This window comes from Terrapene carolina, unplaced genomic scaffold, assembly GCF_002925995.2.
Source record: "Terrapene carolina triunguis isolate 2854851 unplaced genomic scaffold, T_m_triunguis-2.0 Scaffold85, whole genome shotgun sequence".
Taxonomy (NCBI): domain Eukaryota; kingdom Metazoa; phylum Chordata; order Testudines; family Emydidae; genus Terrapene; species Terrapene triunguis.
Window position 1 is genome coordinate 62,708,582 of NW_020664436.1, and position 26,913 is coordinate 62,735,494.

The following is a 26,913-nucleotide window of genomic DNA, read 5'->3' on the forward strand; positions in this document are numbered from 1 at the left end:
AATAATACTGCTCCTAATGAAGTCTGGCTAGTTATAAGTGATTTCATGAAGATGGCTAAAGTCAGGCTTGTGTAAACATGGCTGTGTAGCAAAGATATGCTGCCTACACTTGAAAATCATCCAGTGATTTTAATTTTACAGCGCCCCCTGCTAAATATTCATATTTCAAGAAAGTCATGTCAGGCTATTCCACAGGAAAGGAACCAGGCAAAGAAACTAATAACCCTGCTTTCATAAAGTATTTATTTTTTATTTGAAAACATTATACAGGCATTACATTGCCACAGCCAGTCCATATAGGAGCATGCAAATATCAAAACAGAGAAAGGTTTGTTCAGCTTGGTGCAGGAGTTTGGGGTTGGAGTGTTTTTGTTTGGTTGGTTTTGGTTCATATTTCCATTTGCAGTGCCAAGATTAGTGTGCTTAATTATGACATTTAACAATAAAATCCTACCCATGGGGTAAAATTTATATTTGTACCTAGCTTGGGAATACTAATTTTTTTTAAAAGGGAAAGAAAACAATACGACACGCTTGTCAAAATGTTAATAGCACACGTTAGCAATATCTAAACTATACATTGAAACTTTTCCATATGACACAGTGGTGCAAAATTTTCAATTGCTTTGTCTATTGTTGTTGTTGTGTATTTAAAAAGTTTATAGCTGGGGAAAAAAAGACAAGTTCTGATTCCCAGTGCAAGTTTCCACCCAGTAGCAGAAAATTACATCAGCCTTGCTAAGGGCCACTCACTGCCAATGGGTAGTAGAGGCTCAGTTTTTTCAAGGAAACTGGTGAAGTCCTAATTCAACCAGTAGAGTCGCTGCCAGTTGGATAGCTGAACCTTGCTGGTGTCCACAGAGGTCTGGAATTGCAGGAAATGAAACATCTAGAAATAATAGTTTTCCCTGCTGGACCTCAGCTTTCATTCAGAGTATTTGTAAAGCTATACCACTATTTTCCTTTGAGGTCCATCCATTACTGGCAAATTGGAACAATTCAACACATCCTCTTTAGCTGGAGCCCATTAAACAAAATAAAACTAAAATAAGAAATAAAATAAAACAACCCCATACTAAGTTATCCCAGTGACATGAACCTCTTCATGTGCAAGAACACACAGGATGGTTGTTGAGTGCACAGGGCATATGTGAACAGTTGCAATTTATTTTCATACAATTAAGTCATTTAAGATATCCGATAACAATTATCTCAGATGGCACCTCTTAGCCATCAGTTGATTTCAAACCCTTATATGTATAAACTCCTGGGTCAGTGAGCTGACCTGGATATGCCTTCGATCCAGTTGTTCCTAGTAAGACTTTAATAAACATCTACAAATTATTGTAATAAAAATGAGAGAAGAGGGAGAAAAAGACTACAGACATTTGGCTTAGAAAATAAATACTAAGAATGAAGTAAACCAAAACAATTATGCAAAATGAAGGAATGTAAACATGAAACAAACATGCACACATACACTCCCAGTCTTCAAAGGTCTCAAGACTAACATGGGAATAATGCTCAGAGAAAGGTATTTAATTGGTATAAAAGGTAGCAAAAAGACTGGGAGATGACAGGTGCCCACCAGTGCTTTTCAGGGTACCTGAGAGAACAATGACAGTTGTGACGAGAACATACTGCAGGGGCTTGAACTATACAGTGACTACACAAAGCCTATGCACCAATTAAGCCCTGATTTGAGGACTTCAGTGATTCCTTGGTCTTGTGCTGGCCCTCTGCACAAGGGTGAATTGACTGGTCACCTAAGTCCCGCTTAAAACCTATTTTGAGGTCTTAACTGGGAATTGAGAGGTCCAGCAAACAGGGATTAATGTGAAAAATCTTAGTGTTGCCAACTCTTGTAATTTTAGAGTGTGAATCTCACAATATTTGCAGTTTCTCTTAAAGCCCCAGATCCTGGAGTCACGTTATATGAAAACCTCACCTTTTTTTGTTTTTTTGGGGGGTTTTTTTTTTTGTTTGTTTAAGTTTCCAGCCCTTATGGTTGCAGGGAAAAGCTTGAAAACATGACCACTAAAAGTTCCCAACCAGAAGTAAAAAAATAAAAAGAACCCAGCATTTTGTGTGTGTGTGTGTGTAAATCTCATGATTTCTGAACACGACTGTGTGTGAGGGGGGTTGACAATATTACAATCCCCTCTTTTTCAACTGCAGTGGGATCATAGAGGGCAGCATAATCATGATGAGATGGACTGTGTCTCTCTTCCTCATCAACAGGAAGAATGAGATTAAACAGATAGTCAGTAATTTATTAGCATATTGGCACGTCACCATTTTTATACTTGTATGTAAACTTCCCTCAGGCTGCTTCAGAGAAGTCCTTTTTATAGCTTTGCAGAACAGGACTATAAGACAATTGTTACTTCAGCAGAAATCCATCCTGCTTGGTTGATTTGCATGGCCTTTTCCAATCTCAAGAGTGTGCAGTTTCTTTTTCTCATAGAAATAGGTGAGTTGTATTTTTTTTTTTACATAAAGCCCTACGTTTTCATTTAAAACTGACTTCTTCAGAATAATGTAATTCAACTAAAATACATTTCATATGCCCACCAGCAGAAAATGCAGCAATTTACCACAACCTTGCTGCACACCCTGTTTTCCAATACAATGAATATATAAAAGCTATTATTATAATATGTCCTACTTCCTTGGCTCCTTTTTTCTGAAGATCTTAAAGCACTTTAAAAAAAATGTAGTCCCACAATACTCCTGTGAGGGAGGTAAAGAGTTACTATCCCTGTATATACAAATTAGGAAACTAAGCCACACAGAAGTTAAATGACATGTCTAAGATCACACAAGAGGTCTGTGGCAGATCTGTGAATAAAACTGAGCTCTATCCTATTCTTTAAACACAAGACTATCCCTCCTTTCCTTAATTTTAAGAGGAAAGTGGACTGAGGCTGTATGAAGCAATGACTTTTGTCTTTCACTATGCTCTTAAAAGGGCAAAAAAAATCAAGACAGGCTACAGATTTGCAAGGTTCTGCTTCAGATTCAATAGAAGTGTTTTAAACGCTCCACATTTCTGATGAGTTTCCTGCAGCAGAAATACAGCGTAGAGCACATCCTTATTTCAGAGGGACTGTCACATTCCCTGGTGAATATCAGAAAACTGCTGAATTCTTCTACTTTTGTAGACAAATGAAAAATAATTGGCTACACCTCTCTGGCATGAATACCATCATGCTGCTGCAGTACCACCAGCAGATGGGTCAGTCTTATTCTTAATATTCATGAGATCACTGCATTATCATACTAATATTTATGATTGTGGCACAAGAAGGTTCTAATGAAAAATTTACATATTTCCAGATTAGCATGGTTAGAAAAAGGAACTCAAAGCCTCCTGTACCACACAGGACTGAGAACTGGAATAGTAGAAGGCTCCTGAACATGCACTTAGCATTGAAAATAAGTGCCCTGGTCTGACTGATATATCATTACCAATGAGAGCTACAATATGTAGGAAAATAGAAAATGAAAATTTGTTACAGATTTAATTTTAAAAATAAGAAATTTGTTCTGTTTTGTTTCTGCAGGTTAGACACAGCCACAGAAATGTAATTCCTCTGTCACCTGGTACAGAACCTCAGCCACCAGGAAACCCTCCATTAAACATAAAAAGGTCAATGCTTCAATAATTCACTTCTGTAAATATAGAAAGGCTAAAATGCTCATTTTACACCTATTCCTAGAATAGAGACTGATATTGTAAATTGTCCCTCCCCTGCACTCATAGCAGAGATTACATATAAAGTGGGCTACCAGACAGATAGTACAGCTGAACTCATTAATCCTTTCTCCCAAAAGATCCAGGTGCTACCAAAAATGCATCAGGGTGTAGCTACCAGAAGTATCCCTCCTATTTGTGCAAAACAAACACATTTTAAAAAGAGAGAAAATAACAGTGATTGTACAAGTGGACTTGCTGTAAAAATGTGGCTTTTCCACAACTCAGTGTGGCCTTGGCAAAGTATCACACAATAGGTGCAAAAATACCCTTTTGATTTCTATGTAATTTCAGCTTGTATTTTGAATATCTTCACAGATCATTTGATAGTGAGCGATTCACACAGAGCATTCTGTTGAGACCAGTATAATGCTAACACCCTAAATAAGGGACTGGCACCTCTTTGCAATGTACACCCAGTGACAATTAGTTTGTAACTTTTACAAGCTTTCCCTATTGCTACCTTGAAGCTCACCTGTGTAACTGTACCCAGTAAATACCTTTCTCTATGTACAATACAGGGATCATGGATATACAAACTCCACTGAAATCATCAGTGGGAGACAAGTGCCTGGGTTTAGGCAACTCTGATGTGAGGCTCCTCTTCTGTCTCCTGGCCTAGACTGGTATACGTTACTGAAGGTTCCAGCTGTCCGGTTGCTGGCAAGTCTACAACAGGTCCTGAAGGGTTTCGAAACTGCTTATACACCCGTGGATCCTGGGCTACGTACGTAGAGGTGGAGGAGTACAGCACCAGCCCAACAAGGATAGTGAAGAATGACAGCAGATAAAGTCCTGAAAACTAAACATAAATAAGAGTTAAGTCATTAGAAAGTTGCACTGGTTATTCTGTGCTCACGACGGCTAGTGGAAAATTGCAGGCACAGATCCTTGTTTTTATATGCACAGCATAGAGCACAGTTAGTCGTTCCTTGTTTGACTGTAGATTTTGAGGAGCTACTGGAAGTTTGTTTCCATTACTCGTGCCACCTATTTTATAAAAAATATGAGTGCAATTCTCCTGCGGCCCTAGCAATAGGTAAATATGAGTTTGTTAACTGGGACTCAGAAGATCTGGGTTTTGTTCTCAGCTCTGACACTTATCTGCTATATGACTTTGCCCAAGTCACTTCCTCTCTCTGGAGTTCAGTTTCTCCTTCCGCAAAATAGGGATAATACTATTTACCAATATTTGTAAAATGTTTTGAGATCTATGGATGAAAGGTGCAGTATAAGTATGAGGCTTTATTGTTTTCAAATCATGTGGCCTTAAAGTATAACACACAGTCAGTGCTATATAAATAGCAGTGATACCATGAATTTAAAAAAGCATTTAAAAAGTACCCTTAGAAAATATATTTTTAGTAAAGGCTCTTTTGACATTTACTTAACCACATATTGGTGCCTGGTGGTACCAGTATTTATTCACCTATGTGAAAGCCCAAGGTAGTTCACTTGCAGCAATAAATAGTGTGTGTGTAAGCTGAATTCAGAAAGCAGATAATAGGGCTGCACATGCTTTAAAGTGATTTCAGAAAAGTCAGAGACTTTAGCTTTAAGAATCCCTGGGCTGACTTCAAAAGGTTGAAATGTACACACAGAAGATCAGATATTTATCCAAAGCTTGAGTCTGCATAATCTGATAGGCAATTTCACAAGCCCAGACCTTCTCTTGAGTTTTCTGATATATCCTGCTTCAGATTGGGCACACAAATAGCCTTTCTGGCAATATTTCAGCACTTGCAGGTGAGGTAGAGGCAGGAACCCAGAAGTCCATAGGAATTAGAAATAAAGTATTTGATCCTTAGTCTCCTGTAAGGTCACTGTATGCTGCTGGAACAGCACAAAGTGACCTTAAAGCTGCCCTAAAGGGGAAGCTGAGGCTTTCCTCAGCAATGGACGAATGTTTGGATGGTGGGAAGGCGGCATAAACCGTTTTATGTTGTTTGCTTCTCCCACATCAGCAGAAGGAATGTGAATTATACCAGAGCTGGAGCACAATGTACTCCGCTAATTTCCAGCCAGTGGAATGGTCCCTAGTGGTCCATTCTAGTTGGCATAAGTTAGAGCAGCCATGTGGCCACTCCAGCTTGTCTAGGATCAAAAGAGAAGTAAAGGGGGCTTAAAGTCACCTTTATGCTCACCACAAGCTGTACCAACCAGGAACCCAATAAAGGAAGAAAAATTAACTTTCGGAATCTTTAAACAGTACACGCATAGAAATGGGCAAAGATGTGATGTGAGGGTACATGTGCACCCCTAATCAACTTCCCCAAAGCAATCAAAAGTGATCTGAATTCAAGACTCACCAGAGGACAAACTGCATGGAGCAACTTGGTAGGTCAAAGGATATAGAACTGATTTTGTATTTAGCAAGAATTCTAAAAGTGCAAGTGTTCAGCTGTGGTCAGGAATACAAGAATGAATAAAAATGCCAACAGCTAACTACAATCGTAACCAATTATGGGCTACCTCAAGAGGTGGTTATATTATTCTGAACAAAAGGGAGCTGCAAATCTGTTCTCTAATCCTAGCTGACTATGGGACTATGACAAGTGCCAAATGTGTTTCTCTTGGTTCATTTAGATGCAGTGCTTGAAGGCCAGACTAAGTTAAATTATTCAAGCAAGAGCTTCAGCAGTTCTGCCCCACTTCTTTATGCTTGTAAGGAAATCATTTTGTCAAATGCAAATTCTCTTTAAAGGTGCAAACTTTTTCCTGTTATTAATTTGCTATCACAGCACTGAGCCACAGAGTTTGTGTCCAACATTCCTACTTGTGATTAATCCTGCTGCATTTGGCATTTTTCAGAAATAGCCCCTCTGAAGGGCTTCTGAAAATGCTAGAAGCATAACCCCTGATGATAAGTCTGTATCTGCTGTCATTTTCCACAGCGAGAGTGTAATAAATACACTTCAGAAGGGAATGCACCATAATGGGGAAAGTTTAAAGATGTCAGGTCTGTAGCTGGAAAGAAGACAGGGCTCTGCTTTTCGTCAGTCATTAATTGCTTTTTTCCAAGCATGTCACCAGGTCTTCACGTGTCATCTGGCAGTGTGATCTGATGTAATCACCCAGCCAAAAACACAATGCAGAATGCGAGAGCTAGTCTGCTGAAAGATTCCTTCCATGTGTCACAAGCCTGCAAGGAGTGGTTGGGCAGAGATCTCCCCCCTGTGGTAATCAAACCCCAAGTCAAATCGATCCAATGTTTTTTTCCTCTCCGTTTCATTTTAATTTTCACTCCCTGAGAATGTCTCAATTCTCTCCTTTTCTCCTCATACATAAATTTTGGCACCTCTTGGCTGTAGCAGAGGGTCTGCTTTTCAGTCTCAAATAAGCCCAAACTAAAATCCCAGGCACAAACTTTCCCAAACGGTTTTAGGGTGGAAGGAAGAGTTTCAAGAATCTGAGCCCTGATCCAACAATCCGGCTAGTCTCTACTGTGGTATTAGGCTGAACGAAAACCCCAGGTCCAATTACCATCCAGACTTCAGGAGTTTTACACTGGGTTGGCAGTTGAATTTCATTTTTATTGCTGCTTGCTAGGTCAAGACACCCCTGAGCACCAGAAACTGAAGAAGGGAAGCAGTGGGGAGGACAGATGTCTGTGTCCCCAATCCCATATTCTGCAAGGGTCTATAAGGCCCCTACTCACTGCCAGATGCCTGGCTCCTTCACTGAGTTGCCAGTGCAATTGCCAGTCACAGGGATAGTGGGGAAAAGCAGCTCAGGGAGCAACAGCATCATACAGATTGCAGTTGCCTTAAAAAAATGGAGCTGAGCACAAAACTGTCTTGGCGTGAGGACCCCTACCGAGAACTCATCCCTACACTATGGAAGCTAGGGTGACCAGACAGCAAATGTGAAAAATCCGGACGGGGGTGGAGGGTAATAGGAGCCTATATAAGAAAAAGACCCAAAAATTGGGACTGTCCCTATAAAATCAGGACATCTGGTCACCCTAATGGAAGCTGTGGGGTACAGTTATCCAGGAGTAAGGAGGGAGAGACAAAGAGGATGAGGGGAGAGGTGAGAGAGAAGACAGCTGGGGGTGGAGGTAGGAGAGGAAAGGTAACAAGGGAAATGGGAGAGAACAGGAAATTTTTTAAATTACATAATATTTACAAAAATAAAGCCTATTTTGACTGCATCCCTCTCCCCACTTTCACATTGGTGTCTGGGGACAGGATGAAGGAAACAAACTAACAAGATGTGCCTCTCCTTGGCTTATATGCTGTTATCCTCTCCCCGCGCCTTTGGTCTGCTTTTGTCATTTGAAAATGGTAAGCTCTTCGGGGCCAGGGTTATCGCTGGGGCTATGTTTACACCGTGCCACGGCATGGACTATAGGGGAGCGCACCAAGTGTTGCGCACTAACTTCCCCAGGAGGACGCTGCTGGTGCAAATGAAAAGGTGCCTTGTTCACGTTAACACAGTCCTGTTGAAAGAGGATTATGTTAACACGAACTAGGTACCTTTTGGGTCACACCAGCAGCGCTGACACGGGACAGTTAGCACTCAACACTTTGGTGTGCGCTGCAATTCAGAGCCCTGTAGCCCACACGGTGGCAGAGCGTACAAAGGTCTGAGTGTCTAGATTACTTAGTGCAATGAGGCCCTACAACAACAAAATATAATAATAATTGTTAACACTTTCCTGGTTAGAAACAAGAGGATACAGGCTAGAGCTGCATTTGTTTATTTTCTCTCTTTTCTATCATAATCACTTTCTTAGAAGTTTAGTCACTGGCTCTCTGCAGTTTTAAGGTGATAAAAGTTGTTCATAGCATTGCTGGGGTCTCAGCCTATTTTATTCAACGGAGGTAAAGCAAATATATATAGCAGGCTAGTGAGGGAGAGCAATCGTTGATTATCGGATAATTTTTCCAGCAGCTTTTGGGCCTCATCCAAAGCCCACTAAAATCAACGGGAATCTTTCAATTGATTTCATGGGCTTTGAAATCAGCACTCTGAAGAGATTAAGACAGACTATGTTAATCAAATGAAAATTGACTACAAATGCTATTCACTGTGCAGAGTTTGTTAGATTCCCCAAATGAAATATTTTTGCTTTACTGAAACTTGTATTCACTGAAGTACTCTACTGCTGTGTCTGTGTAAGGAATTTTTATCTTGACCCGCGAACCTCATTTCCTTTAGAATAAGTGTTAATAGACAGTAAAAGAAACAACTTCAAAAATAGCTGTTCCATAAACTATTCTAAAAAATGGAGTTTGAGTGCATCATTTTGTATTGCTACCCTACATATAACTGAACTAGAGCTCTCAGAGGTTGTGTAATTCCTCTTTTGGGGTGAACCATTGCTTCAAAAAGATATTGCTGTTCATTTTTCTAACTTATCTCTTATTTTCTCTCATCTATGTCTCATAAGCCTAGCAAAAAATATAAAAATTCGGGCTGTTGATTAATTGCAGTTAACTCACATGATTAACTCAAAAAAATTAATCGCAATTAATCACACTGTTAAACAATAAAATACCCATTGAAAATTATTAAATATTTGTGGATGTTTTTCTGCATTTTCAAATATATTGATTTTTATTACAACACAGAATACAAACTGTACTGTGCTCACTTTATATTAATTACAATTATTTGCACTAAATGCATTTGCATTAAAAATGATAAACAAAAGAAATAGTATTTTTCAATTCACCTCCTACAAGTACTGTAGTGCAATCTCTTTATTGTGAAAGTGTAACTTAAAAATGTAGATTTTTTTGTTACATAACTGCACTCAAAAACAGTGTAAAACTTTAGACCCTACAAGTCCACTCAGTCTTATTTTTTGTTCAGCCAATCGCTAAGACAAACAAGTTTGTTTACATTTACAGGAGATACTGTTGTCTGCTTCTTATTTACAATGTCACCTGAAAGTGAAAATAGGTGTTTGCATGGCACTTTTGTAGCCAGCGTTGCAAGGTATTTATGTGCCAGATATGCTAAACATTCGTATGCCCATTCATGCTTTGGCCAGAGGACATGCTTCCATGCTGATGATGCTCATTAAAAAAAAAAAGTGTTAATTAAATTTGTGACTGAACTCCTTGGAGGAGAATTGTATGTCTCCTGTTCTGTTTTACCCATATTTCATGTTATAGCAGTCTTAGATGATGACCCAGCACATGTTCGTTTTAAGAACACTTTCACTGCAGATTTGACAAAACACAAAGGTGGTACCAATGTGAGATTTCTAAAAATAGCAACAGCACTCGACCCAAGGTTTAAGAATCTGAAGTGCCATCCAAAAGTTGAGAGGGATGAGGTATAGGTCATGCTTTCAGAAATCTTAAAAGAGGAACACTCCCGTGCGGAAACTACAGAACATGAACCACCAAAAAAGAAAATCAACCTTCTGCTGGTGACATCTAACTCAGATGATGAAAGTGAACATGCGCCGGTCCGCTCTGCTTGGATCATTATCGAGCAGAACCTGTCATCAGGATGGATGCACGTCCTCTGGAATGGTGGTTGAAGAATGAAGGGACATATGAATCTTTAGCGTATCTGGCAAGTAAATATCTTGTGACGCTGGCTACAACAGTACCATGTGAATGCCTGTTCTCACTTTCAGGTGACATTGCAAACAAGAAGCGGGCAGCATTATCTCCTGCAAATTGTAACCAAACTTGTTTGTCTGAGTCATTGGCTGAACAAGAAGTAGGACTGAGTGGACTTGTAGGCTCTGAAATTTTACATTGTTTTATTTTTGAATGCAGGTTTTTTTGGTACATAATTCTACATTTGTAAGTTCAACTTTCATGATAAAGAGATTGCACTACAGTACTTGTATTAGGTGAATTGAAAAATACTATTTCTTTTGTTTTTTACAGTGCAAATATTTGTAATAAAAATAAATATAAAGTGAGCACTTTACATTCTGTATTCTGTGTTGTAATTGAAATCAATATATTTGAAAATGCAGAATAGATCCAAAAATATTTAAATAAATGGTATTCTATCATTGTTTAATAGCGTGATTAATAATGCGATTAATCACAATTATTTTTTAATCACGTGATTACTCATGATTAATTTTTTTTATTTGCTTGACAGCCCTAATAAAAATACTCCAGACTTGTAGATCTCACTGAGACCCATTTCCATCCATGCTAAACAGGATAAAAATGGAACATTAAAAATGAAATATGGCAAGAAATTCTGTAGTTCTAGTTAGTTAAATATTTATAAGTGGCACCCCCAGAACCTCGGCAACTGGACACCTGACAGTAATGAACACAAAATTGACACAAATTAATATAACCAGTGGCAACATCATCTCATGGAGAGGAAGGATAATCTGCCATAGCTCTTGGATGACCTAAATCACTTAATCTCTCTGTGCCTGAGTTCCTGATCAGTAAAACAGGAACAATAATACGTACCTTCTCCCACCATCTGTCTGCTGTCTCTGTTTGGATTGCAAGGTCTATGGAGCAGGGACAGCATCTTAATGTGTTTGTATATGATCTAGCACAGTGTGGCCCTGTTCTAAGTTGGGGCCTTTTAGGAGCTATTGTTTATTTAGGAGCTAAATAAACATGAACTACAATTAAGTCAGGGAAGCAACTAAGCCTTGCCCTGCCTTCTAGAGCCTCCTAAATCTGGGTTTTAATGGGCAAGAGGGAGTGATTTAGAAAGGAGGACGCTCTCTACCGAGAACACCAGGCCACTGATCCTGCAATGTTCAAGCAAAAGAACAGCACGTGACCCAGTCATTCATAACTGTGGTGATGGGCTAGTGAGAGGGAGAGAATCCCCCAGATAGTTAGCTCTTTAATCAAATTATTTCTTTTAAGCAGGTACATCACAACTGGCATTCTGCCCTTCCACAGGGAAGCATTAGCAATCTGCCAATAATGAGCTCAAAACTTCTCTGCTGTCCTTGACCAGTGCAAAGGTCTATCTCACTGGTGGTGGACCACAATTCCCCTTCAACAGTGGTTCTCAGACTTTCATACTGCCTCCCCCTTCCATTTAGCAAATGTGAGAAGAGCCGGGGGGCATGACCTAAGACCACACTTAAAACACAGAATGAAACTCAGCAAGAGAAGGTCATATAGTTATAATCTCCAGCCCTGATACTGAATCCACAGCACTGGCCAAATCAGTCAGGAGAAGCCAGCTGTTTTTCACACACATACACACACGAAAAAGAGACCAGTTCCTGTCCTGAAGAGTTTGATTTCCAGCCTGAACTGGAGCTGTAAATGCTGTAATTTAGTCAGGTTGAATGAATGCATCATGTTGCTCAGTATCGACCACTTCTACCAATTAATGAGCAGTGCTGGTGGGTTTCTAAGGACTTTCATCCAAACTTCTTTAATTAGAAAAAGGATGATGGGCACAGCATGGGAATTGATGACAAAGAAATGGAAACAGAGACATCCTCCTGGATCTGATAAGGATGCAGAAATCTCTTCTATAGAGAAAGAAAAATAAATACCTCTGTTTTAGTTAACTTCATACTCTTATCATCATAATGAACATTTATGACATTCCCCAAAACATGTGAACTAGTCAGCACTAAATCAGTCTACACATCACAGCCTGCCTGCTGTGCTTGACAGAAGTTATTAGAGGATCTATCTAAAGGCAAAGGTGGTGGAGTAGCATTGTATATCAATGATGAGGTAGACTGTAAAGAAATAAGAAGTGATGGAATGGATAAGACAGAGTCTCTTTGGGCAAAAATCACATTGGGGAAGAAAGCTACTAGACCCTCCCCTGGGATAGTGCTTAGGGTGTGCTACAGACCACTGAGATCTGATTTGGATATGGATAGAGACCTCTTTAATGAAGTAAATACTAATGGGAAATGTGTGATCATGGGAGACTTTAACTTCCCAGATATAGACTGGAGGACAAGTGCTAATAAATAAATAAATAAATAAAAAATAATAATAATAATAATAATAATAATAATAGGGATTGGATTTTCCTGGATGCGATAGCTAATGGATTCCTTCACCAAGTAGTTGCTGTACCAACAAGAGGGGATGCCATTTTCGATTTGGTTTTGGTGAGCAGTGAAGACCTCATAGAAGAAATGGTTGTAGGGGACAATCTTGGTTCGAGCGATCATGAGCTAATTCAGTTCAAACTAAATGGAAGGATAAACAAAAATAGATCTGTGACTAGGGTTTATTTCAAAAGAGCTACTTTTAAAAAATTAAGGAAATTAGTTAGGGAAGTGGATTGGACTGAAGAACTTGTGGATTTAAAGGTGAAGGAGGTCTGGAATTACTTCAAGTCAAAGTTGCAGAAACTATTAGAAGCCTGCATTCCAAGAAAGGGGAAAAATTCATAGGCAGGAGTTGTAGACCAAGCATCTCAGGGAGGTGATTAAGAAAAAGCAGAAAGCCTACGAGTGGAAGATGGGAGGGATGAGCAAGGAAAGCTCCCTTATTGAGGTCAGAACATGTAGGGATAAAGTGAGAAAGGCCAAAAGCCATGAAGAGTTGGACCTTGCAAAGGGAATTAAAACCAATAGTAAAAGGTTCTATAGCCATATAAATAAGAAGAAAAAAAGAAAGAAGAAGAAGTGGGACTACTAAATACTGAGGCTGGAGTGGAGGTTAAGGATAATCTAGGCATGGCCCAATATCTAAACAAATACTTTGCCTCAATCTTTAATGAGGCTAAAGAGGAGCTTAGGGATAATGGCAGGATGACAAATGGGAATGAGGATATCAAGGTAGATATTACCACATCCAAGGTAGAAGCCAAACTCGAACAGCTTAATGGGACTAAATCGGGGGGCCCAGATAATCTTCATCCAAGAATATTAAAGGAACTGGCACATGAAATTGCAAGTCCATTAGCAAGAATTTTTAATGAATCTGTAAACTCAGGGCTTGTACCGTATGACTGGAGAATGCTAACATAGTTCCTATTTTTAAGAAAGGGGGAAAATGTGACCCGGGTAACTACAGGCCTGTTAGTTTAACATCTGTAGTATGCAAGGTCTTGGAAAAAAATTTGAAGGAGAAAGTAGTTAAGGACATTGAGGTCAATGGTAATTGGGACAAAATACAACATGGTTTTACAAAAGGTAGATCATGCCAAACCAACCTGATCTCCTTCTTTGAGAAGGTAACCAATTTTTTAGACAAAGGAAATGCAGTGGATCTAATTTACTTCGATTTCAGTAAGGCATTTGATACAGTGCCACATGGGGAATTATTAGTTAAATTGGAAAAGATGGGGATCAATATGAAATTGAAAGGTGGATAAGGAACTGGTTAAAGGGGAGACTACAACGGGTCACACTGAAAGGTGAACTGTCAGGCTGAAGGGAGGTTACTAGTTGAGTTCCTCAGGGATCGGTTTTGGGACCAATCTTTTTATTACTGACCTTCGCACAAAAAAGTGGGAGTGTGCAAATAAAGTTTGCAGATGACAAAGCTGGGAGGTATTGCCAATACAGAGAAGGACCTGGATATCATACAGAAAGATCTTGATGACCTTGTAAACTGGAATAATAGTAATAGGATGAAATTTAATTGTGAAAAGTGCAAGGTCATGCATTTAGGGATTAATAACAAGAATTTTTGTTATAAGCGGGGGACTCATCAGTTGGAAGTAACAGAGGAGGAGAAGGACCTCAGAGTATTGGTTGATCACAGGATGACTATGAGCTGCCAATGTGATATGGCAGTGAAAAAAGCTAATGTGGTCTGGGGAAGCATCAGGCGAGGTATTTCCAGTAGAATTAAGGAGGTGTTAGTACCGTCATACAAGGCACTGGTGAGACCTCATCTGGAATACTGTGTACAGTTCTGGTCTCCCATGTTTAAGAAGGATGAATTCAAACTGGAACAGGTACAGAGAAGGGCTACTAGGATGATCCAAGGAAAGGAAAACCTGTCTTATGAAAGGAGACTCAAAGAGCTTGGCTTCTTTAGCCTAACCAAAAGAAGGCTGAGGGGAGATATGACTGCTCTTTATAAATATATCAGCGGGATAAATACCAGGGGCGGGAGGGTGAGAGGAATTATTTAAGCTCAGTACCAATGTGGACACAAGAACAAGTGGATATAAACTGGCCATCAGGAAGTTTAGACTTGAAATTAGATGAAGGTTTCTAACCATCAGAGGAGTGAAGTTCTGGAACAGTCTTCCAACGGGAGAAGTGGGGGCAAAAGACATATCTGGCTTCAAGACTAAGCTTGATAAGTTTATGGAGGGGATGGTATGATGGGAAAGCCTAATTTTGACAATTAATTGATCTTTGACTATTAGCTGTAAATATGCCCAATGGCCTTTGATGGGATGTTAGATGGGGTGGGATCTGAGTTACTACAGAAAATTCTTTCCTGGGTGTCTGGCTGGGGAGTCTTGCCCATATGCTCAGGGTTTAGCTGATCACCACATTTGGGGTCGGGAAGGAATTTTCCTCCAGGGCAGATTGGCAGAGGACCTGGGTGGTTTTCGCCTTCCTCTGCAGCATGGGGCACGGGTCACTTGCTGGAGGATTCTCTGCACCTTGAAGTCTTTAAACCATGATTTGAGGACTTCAACAGCTCAGACATAGGTTAAGGGGTTATTACAGGAATGGGTGGGTGAGATTCTGTGGCCTACGTTGTGCAGGAGGTCACACTAGACAATCATAATGGTCCCTTCTGCCCTTAAAGTCTATGAGTCTAAATCTCAGCCTAATCTAAGCCCTCAGTATAGATTACTTGATGCTACTGAAATTTGCAAAATATTAGGAAGCCATAAAGATTACTTCTCACCTTATTTGGTACCTGCAGTGAAAATAAACTATACAACACTTAAAATACACTTTTTATAAATCAAAAATTTTAATGTGCTTGTCAAACTGAAGATAATCATACAAAACAAGGTCTAGATAACATGTATGACATGACATGCTCGGTGTATGCAGCAAACCTACTGATTTTGAGTGGCTGGATGTTTCTGCTATATATCCTAGGGATGTTCCATAGGGAATTGATGCCAGAATACATTCACCCAGTCAGGGTTAGTGGAAAAGATAACGTCATCTGATTTAGCTGCATGACCTGGGGTTCAAGGCAATAGTTCTGATGTGTGGTTACTATAGGCTCCTGCCAGGAAACTGGTGAAGCACTATGATTTAGTGATCAAAGAAGATAGGTGGTCAAGCCCATTCAAGTTTCTGCTATAGGTGGGTGAAGCAGTTCACATAAATTAAGAAAAGACCAAAACCATTTTGCAGATTGGCCAAAAAGGTTTGGTTATTTTTAAAAACAACATTACACACCTCTAGTTATGGCTGGAAATGAAAGTTCCTAAAAAGTGTGAAAGTCTGTTCTTGCAGTATATCTTTCCCATCTGGATCCATGAAACTAGACATTTTATGGAAAAGCCTGATAGTGCAAGGTTTCCAAATTAAATGAAGTTTGGATAAATGCATCTGAAGTTCTGGGTGTTTATCCAGAATGAACCTCTAAACCTTTTAAAGTTTGTTCTTATCCATACTTGAGATCCTTGTGCCTCAAAATGGTGTTTCTCAACCCTTTTGATACAAGGGGTCAGCTTGCAACCTTCCTAAACTGTGTCAGGAAGATCTCAGGGACTGGCACTGGTCCACACAGACCAGTCACTGAGAAACACTGCCTCAAAGTAATCTAGTTGAGAAACTGGGTGCAAAGGTGGGTCCTTGCTGAGGAGCAAATAGTGCTTTGGATTTCATCTTTCCTGAATAACTACAAAGAAAGTAGATGAAAATAAAAGGAAAAACTATAAAAAGGGAGGAAAATACATTTCTGGGTCTGACAAGAGCAAGTCATTCTTCATATCTCATGAAGTTAGATGGGAAATCAGAACAAAAGGAAATAAAAGTGTGTTTGCAACTAAGGGGAATTTCTGCTGCAAGAGGGAATTTGCAGACAAGTGCTTCTGCCTGTCACTGCTGAACAGAGCCACATTGTTTCTGGCACTGGGGCAAAACAATAGTGTAAATGACAAAGACAGACAGATGTGCTTCTGCAGAAAAGCCCACACAAACAAAGAAACTCAGTGATTTGCTAATTTTGGTTTTGCACTAAACCATCATGATAATGATCATGACCATTATTTTTTATGGTTATGAAAATGCAAATTCTCTTTTATCCAGCCCATTGAACTGGAAATAGCCTGCAAGAGCAGCGCAGATTTTTCCGCTGGGGTTCTCCAATTACAATTTTATTTAATAAGAATAGCAGCAGTCTAAGCCTCTTGGGGGCTGATATGAAACATCAGACTACCTGCTGATGGCAACCTAACTGCGTTTAAGTCTTGAGATGAGAAAATGTAAATGTCTGTTAGATGACTAGCTGAAGTCAGAAAACCTGGAGACATTATCTGCCTCATATTACACGATAAGCATCTGAAATGTAAGAACCACTACCTTTTTCCCTCTCCAGTTGGGAAACGGTGGAGAAGCAAATCATTTCAACAAGAATTAACAAACAAACCAGGCCAATTAATCCATGGAATATTAACCCTTTTAGAGAAGTAACTTCCTGAGAACATGCTTATGAAGAGCGACAAAATCTACACAAAACCTTCCACTGGAGCACAGTTCATTTCATTCCATATTCCTCTTTACATTCTTGATGCTGTGAGGACTGGCAGTCCCCAGCAGTGCTTTATTCTAATCAGCAATCCTGTGTAGTTTGGTGAGGCCCTCTGTTTTCAAAACTAATTCATTTTGCAGCATAATCTGCACAGCCGATCAAATCAGAAGCCAATGAGGGTTCCTTTACAGACTTGTATCCTCCCCCCTTGGGTAATTTCACACATGAGTACATGAACTGACTGAGCTAACAGAACTAAAAACGAATTTCTCTCATTATCTTTTATATGGCAGACAGACATTTCCACTTGGGTTGATGAATTGATCGAGAGTCTGAGCTTGTTTGCGCACTGCTTTCTATTTTCACCTCAAATACAGCAAATGAACTGCACTATAACAAAATGCAGAAGTTGCATGGAATGAGTTTTCTCTGTGGGATGCAAGTCTAGTCAGTAAGAATACCTGTTACAGCTGAAGGGTCAGATATCTGGAGATTTTACATAAATGACCTAATGCCCTAATTTGCATTGAGTATTATGCATTCTTATTTACGTGAATGACAGCAAATGTTCTAATTAACAGCATTTAAGTCTGACAAGGCTGCAGCTTGGAGTGAGCTCTAGGAACATAGCAGTGCTCAGTTCCTGGCTTTCTCTGGCATCTCCCTGGATTCCTGTTCAGCTCCTTAAGGCTCTGCACCTGGATGTCCCTTGCCCTGGACTGGGTGGAGGGCTGTGGTTGCGTGGCTATCCCCCAGTGCTGGCTGCTGCCACTCTGGCCTGGGAGGAGGATCTGGCTGCTTCCAGTCATTGGCTGAGGTTGCTCTGGCTGGGCTTCTGGTCCCTAGCTGCCCCTTGCCAGGGGAAAAAAAATTCTGTCCCTGCCTGCTGATTTGGGAGGTGGGAAGCTATGGCCATGGCCCCTAGCTGTGGCAGGTTCTGGCTCCTAATTTCTGATAACTGGTCACAGACCAGAGAGTTGTTATAACCAGAACACTCCCCAGTGTCACTCTAGCCATATCTCCAAGTCTATGAATGTGGGTTGGGTAGGGGAACATAAAAATGGCCATACTGGGTCAGACCAAAGGTCCATCTAGCCCAATATCCTGTCTTCCGACAGTGGCCAATGCCAGGTGCCCCAGAGGGAATGAACAGAACAGGTAATCATCAAGTGATCCATCCCCTGTTGCCCATTCCCAGCTTCTGGCAAACACAGGCTAGGGACACCATCCCTGTCCATCCTGGCTAATAGCCATTGATGGACCTATCCTCCATGAACTTATCTAGTTCTTTTTTGAATGCTGTTAGTCTTGGCCTTCACAACATCCTCTGGCAAGGAGTTCCACAGGTTGACTGTGCGTTGTGTGAAGAAATACTTCCTTTTGTTGGTTTTAAACCTGCTGCCTATTAATTTCATTTGGTGACCTCTAGTTCTTGTATTATGAGAAGGAGTAAATAACACTTCCTTATTTACTTTCTCCATACCAGTCATGATTTTATAGACCTCTATCATATCCCCACTTAGTTGTCTCTTTTCCAAGCTGAAAAGTCCCAGTCTTATTAATCTCCTCTCATATGGCAGCCGTTCCATACCCCTATCATTAGTGTTGTCCTTTTCTGAAGCTTTTCCAATATATCTTTTTTTGAAATGGGGTGACCACATCTGCACGCAGTATTCAAGATGTGGGCATCCCATGAATTTATTAGAGGCAATATGGGGGCATACCTTGGATTTATATAAAGGCAGTATGATATTTTCTGTCTTATCTACCCGTTCCTTAATGATTCCCAACATTCAGTTCGCTTTTTTGACTGCTGCTCAGGGGTGGCTCCAGGCACCAGCGCAGCAAGCGCGTGCCTGGGGCAGCAAGCCGCGGGGGGCGGCGCGCCGGTTGCTGTGAGGGCGACAGGCTGGCGGCTTTCGGCAGCGTGCCTGCGGGAGGTCCGCCAGTCCCTCGGCTTCGGCGACAATTTGGCGGCGGGGACGCCAATGGTGCGACACCGGCAGACCTCCCGCAGGCATGCCGCCGAAGCCGCGTGACCAGCGGACCTCCTGCAGGCGCGCCGCCGAAAGCCGCCTGACTGCTGTGCTTGGGGCAACAAAAAACATAGAGCCGCCCCTGCTGCCGCTGCACATTGCATGGATGTTTTCAGAGAACTATCCACAATGACTCCAAGATCTTTTTCTTGAGTGGTAACAGCTAATTTAGACTCCACAATTTTATATGTATTTAAATGGATTAACTTGAAAAAGCAACTCTTATACCAGAACTAGTGTTCACAGAGGGAAGATGTGTGAATATATATATATATATATATACGCGCACACACACACCTGTCTTATCTATACATCCACACACCTCTTTATAACAAAAATTGGTAAAACTTTTCCAATGTAGACAAGGCCTAAGACCAGGCAGAGTGCTCTGAATGGTTCACAGCCATTAGACACAACAGGGAAAGCTCTTGTAAAGTTTTCTTAATTTCTTAGCAAGTGGAGCGCAGATCCATGGGACCATGTGGTGGGGAAGCAGAACTCTCAGAATCAGGAGAAAAGCAGGAGGATCACCTGAATGAGCTCTAGAGATCTTAGTTTGAAAACAACTTACTGTGTAGCTAGAAGACAATTTTACTGTAATACATCAAGATACCTATAGGTGTGCAAACTCTTTTACATTGATAAGAATGGGAAAGGTACTTGCATAAGTAACCCATGCTTCTGTCACTGTTCCTTTTAAACAGTAGTACTCCGAGCATATTTATTTTTGCCAGAAGAGTGGAGCAACTGTCCATGGACTCCAGCTAATCTGGGACTAGCAGGTAAACAAAGGAAAATGTTCATGAGCCCTTGCAGCATGCTCAGTAGGGTATCTCCAAGGGTGCAGCCATTTCCGCTCCCAAGTGTAAAGAAAAAAAGGCACCCAACCATTCAGTTGTTTCAACCAGACCCAGAGCGAGACAGCCATATCAGAGGGGAGGTGAAGATCTCTGTCCTGAGGGCTGATGCTTATAGGGCTGCTTTCACTAACTGCAGCAAGAAGACAACCACAAGGAGAAGGATACCAGTCATGTAAAAGAAAGATTCTTGCTGCCTGTTCAGCTCCGGATGGTGTAAGGACATTAATACCAAAGCAGGAGTGCATGTTTTAAACACATAGGATTTGTGTATGTTTTGGTACTGAAGAAATCTATAGGTTTGATACTATTATTTTTATTTGCACAGTATTTGCTGTATTGATGTAATAAGATTGCATTTAGATTCATGAGTCATAGTTAACACTCAAAATTGACCTCTCATAAACTTGAAGATTTTTTTTAAGTCTGAGTAGCTCTCCTACATGCATTATGGTGTTTTTGTTCCAAACTGGAGCAACTCAGGGTATGGGCATCCACGACTGTTCAAATTTGCATATTTATCTTATGTGTTATTATCCACAGGTAGAAGTTCTGCTGTCAAAACAGACTGAACCAGCTCATTGTTCTTACAGTAAAATGGAATTATAGTGACTACTTGTGTAATCAAAGGCTAGTTGGTTACACATAAGCTCCAGGTACCTACAGTACTGACCTTCTGAGACAAAGCCCACTAAATTAGATTAGCACACATTGAAAATCAAATAAAATAGATATTTAAATGCTCATAATACTATGGGAATAAGCACCATAGAAATGCTTATGAGTAACATATACTCCGCTCCCCCTACCTATTTTTTTAATATTCTCTAGTGATTCATTTGATCAGCTGTCAGTTGTCATGACTGCTTTTTGTTTGTGTGCCTAAGAATTTAATAAAGCACCAGCTGCCTGCAGTAATCAATTCTATATTGCTGTATTTGAGGCTAATGGTGTTCAAAAGCAAGGTTACTGCAATTGATTCTTCTTGGGGCCTTTGTTTATATGTTTTCTGCTGAGTGTTACAATACGTGCATACAGCATAGCTTCATTAGAATAGCATTCTTTATCTCAGCAATACAACTGGAGAACATTCCCACACTGACACAAAGAATCTGCAGCTGCAATTCATTACCTTCAATGTAAGTTACTGTAAATCACCTGGGGGGGGGGGGGGGGAGAATACAATGCCATGCTTTCTCATTAGGATTCTAAGAGTTTGGTGCGTTTGCTCCTGAGAACATGACTGAAAATGTCAGACCCTCCCATAGCCTTGAACTGAGTCAACTCAAACATTCAGCCACTCTTGCTTGTTCCCTCTCCTTTTCTTGCCCTGAATCCTTTCTGCACCATCAAATCTCTTAGGGCACAAATGGGGTTCTGTCACCCCTATCATAGACTACTCTTTGCGTGTCCTTATGTTGTTAAGTCCCATAAATTCCCCCTCTCTGAATACTGTTTGACAGAGGAATTCTTTCAGTTAGCCCTGTTTGTGCGTTCCTCAAGCTGCCCGATGAAATGCCTGCCAGGGCAAATGCTCTGGCTTCATTCTTAATGCACGTCCCAGATATTTCCATCTTCTATTCTGGATAACTTTAGTGATCCAAGGGTGTTGAATTCTCTGATGAATCTCAGCATTTTTGACAAATTCCATAAAATACTGAATACTTTCAAACGCATTAAGAAATGAGTCTATACCCTTTGTATATTTGCAGCTTTCACGTCCATATAATAAGGCTGAAAGAACATTGAGTTGAAGATTCATATTTTGGTCTTTAAGTGATAGATTTTTTGATGACCAAATCTTGGGTAAGCTGGTGAATGCAGCTGCCTCTTGGCCAATTTGTGACATTATTTCCTTCTGGATATTCCCACTGGCTTGCATGTTAATACCAAGGGGTGAGATGACCCACCTTTTGTATCCTTTTGCCTTCTAATGTACTATTAAGTCATGCAATGTTTTTGTTGTATCCGTCTACACTTTCTCTCATGAAGTCAATGGCAATGCCAAACAGGAGAGGTGAGAGACTGCATCTTTGTTTGTCACCAGTGTCTATGTAAAACCATTCTCATGCATTGCTGTTTGAAATTTAGTTGACCTGCATTCCAGAAATTCATGCAAATCTTTTTCTTTGTTTCTAGTTGCATGTATTTGCATTAGCCCAACTCCTAAAATTTCCCAAATAAATCTGAAAACAAATTAAATTGAGCAAAAAAGTCTACTAAGCTTTGCCTGGTTTTGGGTGGAAATTGCTGAATTTCAAATGGCTTCTATCCAAAAACTGGCCCGTGTATACTGGAAATTCAGCTCATGTTCACTGACACTTTTACAAACCCCACCCAGTTCCATCAGCAAGAATTAAGTACTCTGAATAGGTCAAGATCCATAGAAGTGGGATGGATCTAGAAAATGCAGATGGATAGAAGAGCAGCATGACCATGAAAAGGTCATTATGGGCAGACAGAGCCCAGGGGACCAAGACCAGTACCTGGCCAGACCAGGAGAGAGTACCGAGATGGGTCCTGCTGGTCTGGTTAAAGATTGAACATAGGGAGACTACTCCTCGCAGATTAGGCCTCAACTGGAGTATTATGTCCAGTTCTGGGCACAACATTTCAGGAAAAATGTGGACAAATTGGAGAAAGTCCAGAAAAGAGCAACAAAAATGATTGAATGTTTAGAAAACATGACCTATGAGGGAAGATTGAAAAAAAAAAAGGGTTTGTTTAGTCTGGAAAAGAGAAGACTGAGAGGGGGACATGATAACAGTTTTCAAGTACATTAAAGATTGTTATGAGGAGGAGGGAGAAAAATTGTTCTTCTTAACCTCTGAGGATAGGACAAATAGCAATGGGCTTAAATTACAGCAAGGGAGATTTAGGTTGGACATTAGGAAAAACTTCCTAACTGTCAGGGTGGTTAAGCACTGGAATAAATTGCCTAGGGAGGTTGTGGAATCTCCACCATTGGAGATTTTTAAGAGCAGGTTTGACGAACACCTGTCAGGAATTGTCTAGATAATACTTAGTCCTGCCATGAGTGCAGCGGACTGGACTAGATGACCTCTCGAGGTCCCTTCCAGTCCTGTGATTCTATGATGCCAGCTAATAGCTGCACTTTCACATTCAGTAGAAACCTTGAGCTGCTCTCCTCCACTTTCTACTTGACTCTTCACTTCACTTTTCAAAATGCAGCTCATCCATTGCAGTATTTCCTGGAGAATGGAAAAAGGACTAACCTTGCCTACTTCATACTTTGTCCTTGCAATGGGGTCAGCCCTCCCCTCTCATGGGCACCCCCTTTCTCTGACCGATACGCCTGCAATCAGTCTTTTTTCCAGAGTGGCACCCATTTTTCGTGGACAGCCCCCTTTTGGTTGGTTGGGTGTGAGCCTGTTTTTGATTTTAGTTCTTTCAATGGGGTGGCACCTGTCTCTCGTGGGCACCCACCAGTCAATGGTTCTCTCATCAGGTCTTCAGCCAAGCTGCATATGCTGTTCCCCCCTTCTGGAGTATACAGTCCTGAGTTCTTTTCCTGGTATGGGGCCATAGCCCTAAGGCTTCTTCCCAGAAGCACTACCTTCTTCAACAACCCAACTGGGGCCCATCTTGGTACCCTAGGCTGGTGTCCTTTCAGCAGCCCTCCCTAGGCTCAGTCTTTAACCAGACCAGCAGGGCCCATCTCGATATCCTCGCCTGGTCTGACCAGGTCCTGGTTTCAGTCCCCTGGGCTCAGCCTGCCCGCACTGACCTTTTCATGGCCCTGCTGCTCTTCTATCCAGCTAGCCAGGCACGAGGTCTTTGATAGCCTTCCCTGGACTCAGTTCTGTCTCCAGTGAGCTTTCTGCAGTGAGCTATCCACGGTCCTGCTGCTCAGCCAGGTACCTGGTCCTCCCTCTTTGCACTCCAGGCAGGAAATAAAGGCTCTGCTCTGCTGTTTGCTTTTTATCTGCCCCTTCTGGCCCCTTATTGGTTGCTCTCGCAGCCCTTCTGATTGGCTGCTCCTCTGCAGCCACTCTAGGCTGCCTGGAGAACTTCTCACTGCTCTATTCTGGGGCAGGGTGACACAGAGCCACAAGGCCTCCAGCGGGGGCTTCCAGACCTAGTGCACCCTGCCACAGTCCTACAGCAATTTTAATGGAGCACTGACCAACTCAGCAGATGAATTTTCTTATATCCAAGCACAAAACTGGCCAACAAAACAGAGAACTAGAAGGTTGTCGTACAGAGTGACTACAAGCCACTATGGCCAATTAGTTTTAAATTTTTAATGTTAATGTTAAAAATGTAAAAAATGTTAACAATATTTTTAAAAAGTGAGATGTCTTTCCAAAGAACTGACTGATGGTTGCACAATTGCCAACCCTAAGTTACACAGCATGGATTTTTTTCATTAGTTCCCTAAATATCCTTCTCCATTTCCTGCCCCTTCTTATTGTATGTAGAGGTCCTAGTGATGATGGTCTGAATATTCTGCAGGTTGTCCAACCTTGAAGTTCCATGATCCTGATGTATTGTGTTGAGTCAGCTTCCCAAGATAATTCAAATATACCTCTTCTTTTATTCATCCATATCTAAATTCATCCTCCAAAGAACTAATTTGCATGAACTAGGAACAATTTTACATGCATAATCCAAACCCTCTTGAAGTCAAAGGAAAGATTCCCATGGGTTTTGGACAAGGCTGTAGGAACTGTAAAAACAGTTAGTGCTTCAAACTTCAGTCTGTGAGGGCAGCAGACCCTCCTGTAAATACCAGCCTATATATCTGATTTTTGGAAAGTCTATACAAAGCTTTGCAAATGTCAAAAAGCTAAATATTCATTAAAAAGTGACTGATATCGGATGAAGAACAGGAGTACTTGTGGCACCTTAGAGACTAACAAATTTATCTGAGCATAAGCTTTCGTGGGCTACAGCCCACTTCATCCGATGTATGGCTATATCTTCCTACTGTATTTTCCACTGCATGCATCGGATGAAGTGGGCTGTAGCCCACGAAAGCTTATGCTCAAATAAATTTGTTAGTCTCTAAGGTGCCACAAGTACTCCTGTTCTTTTTGCAGATACAGACTAACACGGCTGCTACTCTGAAACCTGATATCGGATGGTACACTAGTTTCCATTAGAACAGAATTGGGTTTTATTTATATAGTATCTTTCACCTCAAGGTAATTTACAAAGCAATGAGTTGAATTCTGGTGGTACAGTGCCAGATCATCTTCACTGATATACATGGGAAGCGGACTCTCATCGGATAGAACTCCCCACCTCTTTGGAAGGACGGGGTGTGCCACTTCTGCATAGAACTCCAGTGTATGGTCCTATGTGGGTGCTGGGGAAGATTCTGGAGTAGGAGGATTTGCTGCAGGGATTGGTTGTCCCTGAAGAATGTCTACATTTCCCCATGGAAATCTGTCTGGGTTTCAATACAGCTTGGATTCTTGGGTTTCTGCGTCTTCTGTGAAGCTGAAAGGGACATAGCCACATGGTGCTAGGGGAGGAATGGGCAGTGGATCTGTATGGAGGTTCATTCAGCCTTGCTGATAGCTTCTATTTCAGTGGAGTCCTTTCTTGGTGGATCCTCAGGTCTGCAGGGTGAGGGGCTTTACTCTTTCCCACCTCCACACCACACCAAATCCCTTCTGCTTTAGGTGATAGTTTACAGCTAAATCTGCAAGATCAACCTCATGGAGTTTTGCTTCAGTTCTGTCCCATTTCTCCAGGCTTCCTCCTAGGATTAGGTAATCGAATGCACAGTCAAATAGAAGTAAGGTAAGTAAGTAAGGTAAGAAGTAAGGTAACCTAAACTGTGAAAACCTGTTTCACGTAGAGAAAAAAATATTGGCTAAGATCTGGGGTTCATCTTTGTATCTTTTAAATAAATTCCATAAGACCAATAGATTCTATTAGGACACTCGCAACCTTGGTTCAAAATTTCACCAGAAATCAGCACCTCTTGGACTACAAAGCACATGATTTTGGCAATGTACCTTCTTTCCCAGAAGATAATTGTTTTGAGAATGTAAATCTTTCAGCTCAAGTAAATCTGAGCAAACAATTGGACAATGGACAACATAGCTAATTTAGATTTTTTTTCTTCTTCCCAAATTGTCCATGAACAGACTGATTTTTACATTTGTTTGCTATTTGTACCTCTTCAATTCATTTTCACTGCAAGTATTCTTTTGAAGTAGTCAATATCTGCAATGTGATATTTGAGCTGTCTGACTGTTCAGATAAGTCACATGCTTCTTTACCCTGACTGGATAGATTCACCTTCAAACTATTTCTGCTTCAGCCTAAAATTAATGTTGTTTCACCACAAATTTCATTTATGATTAAATGAATTTCAGTTCATTCAAAATTCCCTTTCTGTGAATATCTGTATGAACAAAACCGCACTTGAACAAATGATCACGAAAAGTGTTTATTTTAAAAGGAGTGCAAATGTATTTAGGTTGAACTATTTACTATTCTCCCATCTTTCAGATCATCCAGTCTTGCTTAAAAATTAAGATGACTAAATTACACGAGTTGGACTCACCAAATAGCACTTCAGCATCTCTGGTACTATTATATTCTCTACAGTACCTTTTTGGGATAAACATAGTTAAAGAATTCCTTCTGGTGATGGGGATATGCAGCTCAACACACACACACACACACACACACACACACACACACACACACACACA

At 40.8% G+C, this 26,913-nt stretch overlaps 1 protein-coding gene across 1 annotated transcript in view; it reads right to left on the reverse strand.

Moving 5' to 3' along the window:
- Window positions 1-2,082: 2,082 nt before the first annotated feature.
- SLC35F1 (solute carrier family 35 member F1) overlaps window positions 2,083-26,913 on the reverse strand; it is a 377,512-nt gene continuing 352,681 nt past the window's right edge. Inside the window, exon 8 of the mRNA XM_024205390.2 lies at window positions 2,083-4,559. Within this exon, the coding sequence (XP_024061158.1) occupies window positions 4,335-4,559 (225 nt within the window). The 3' untranslated portion in view covers window positions 2,083-4,334. The remainder of the gene's footprint in view (window positions 4,560-26,913) is intronic.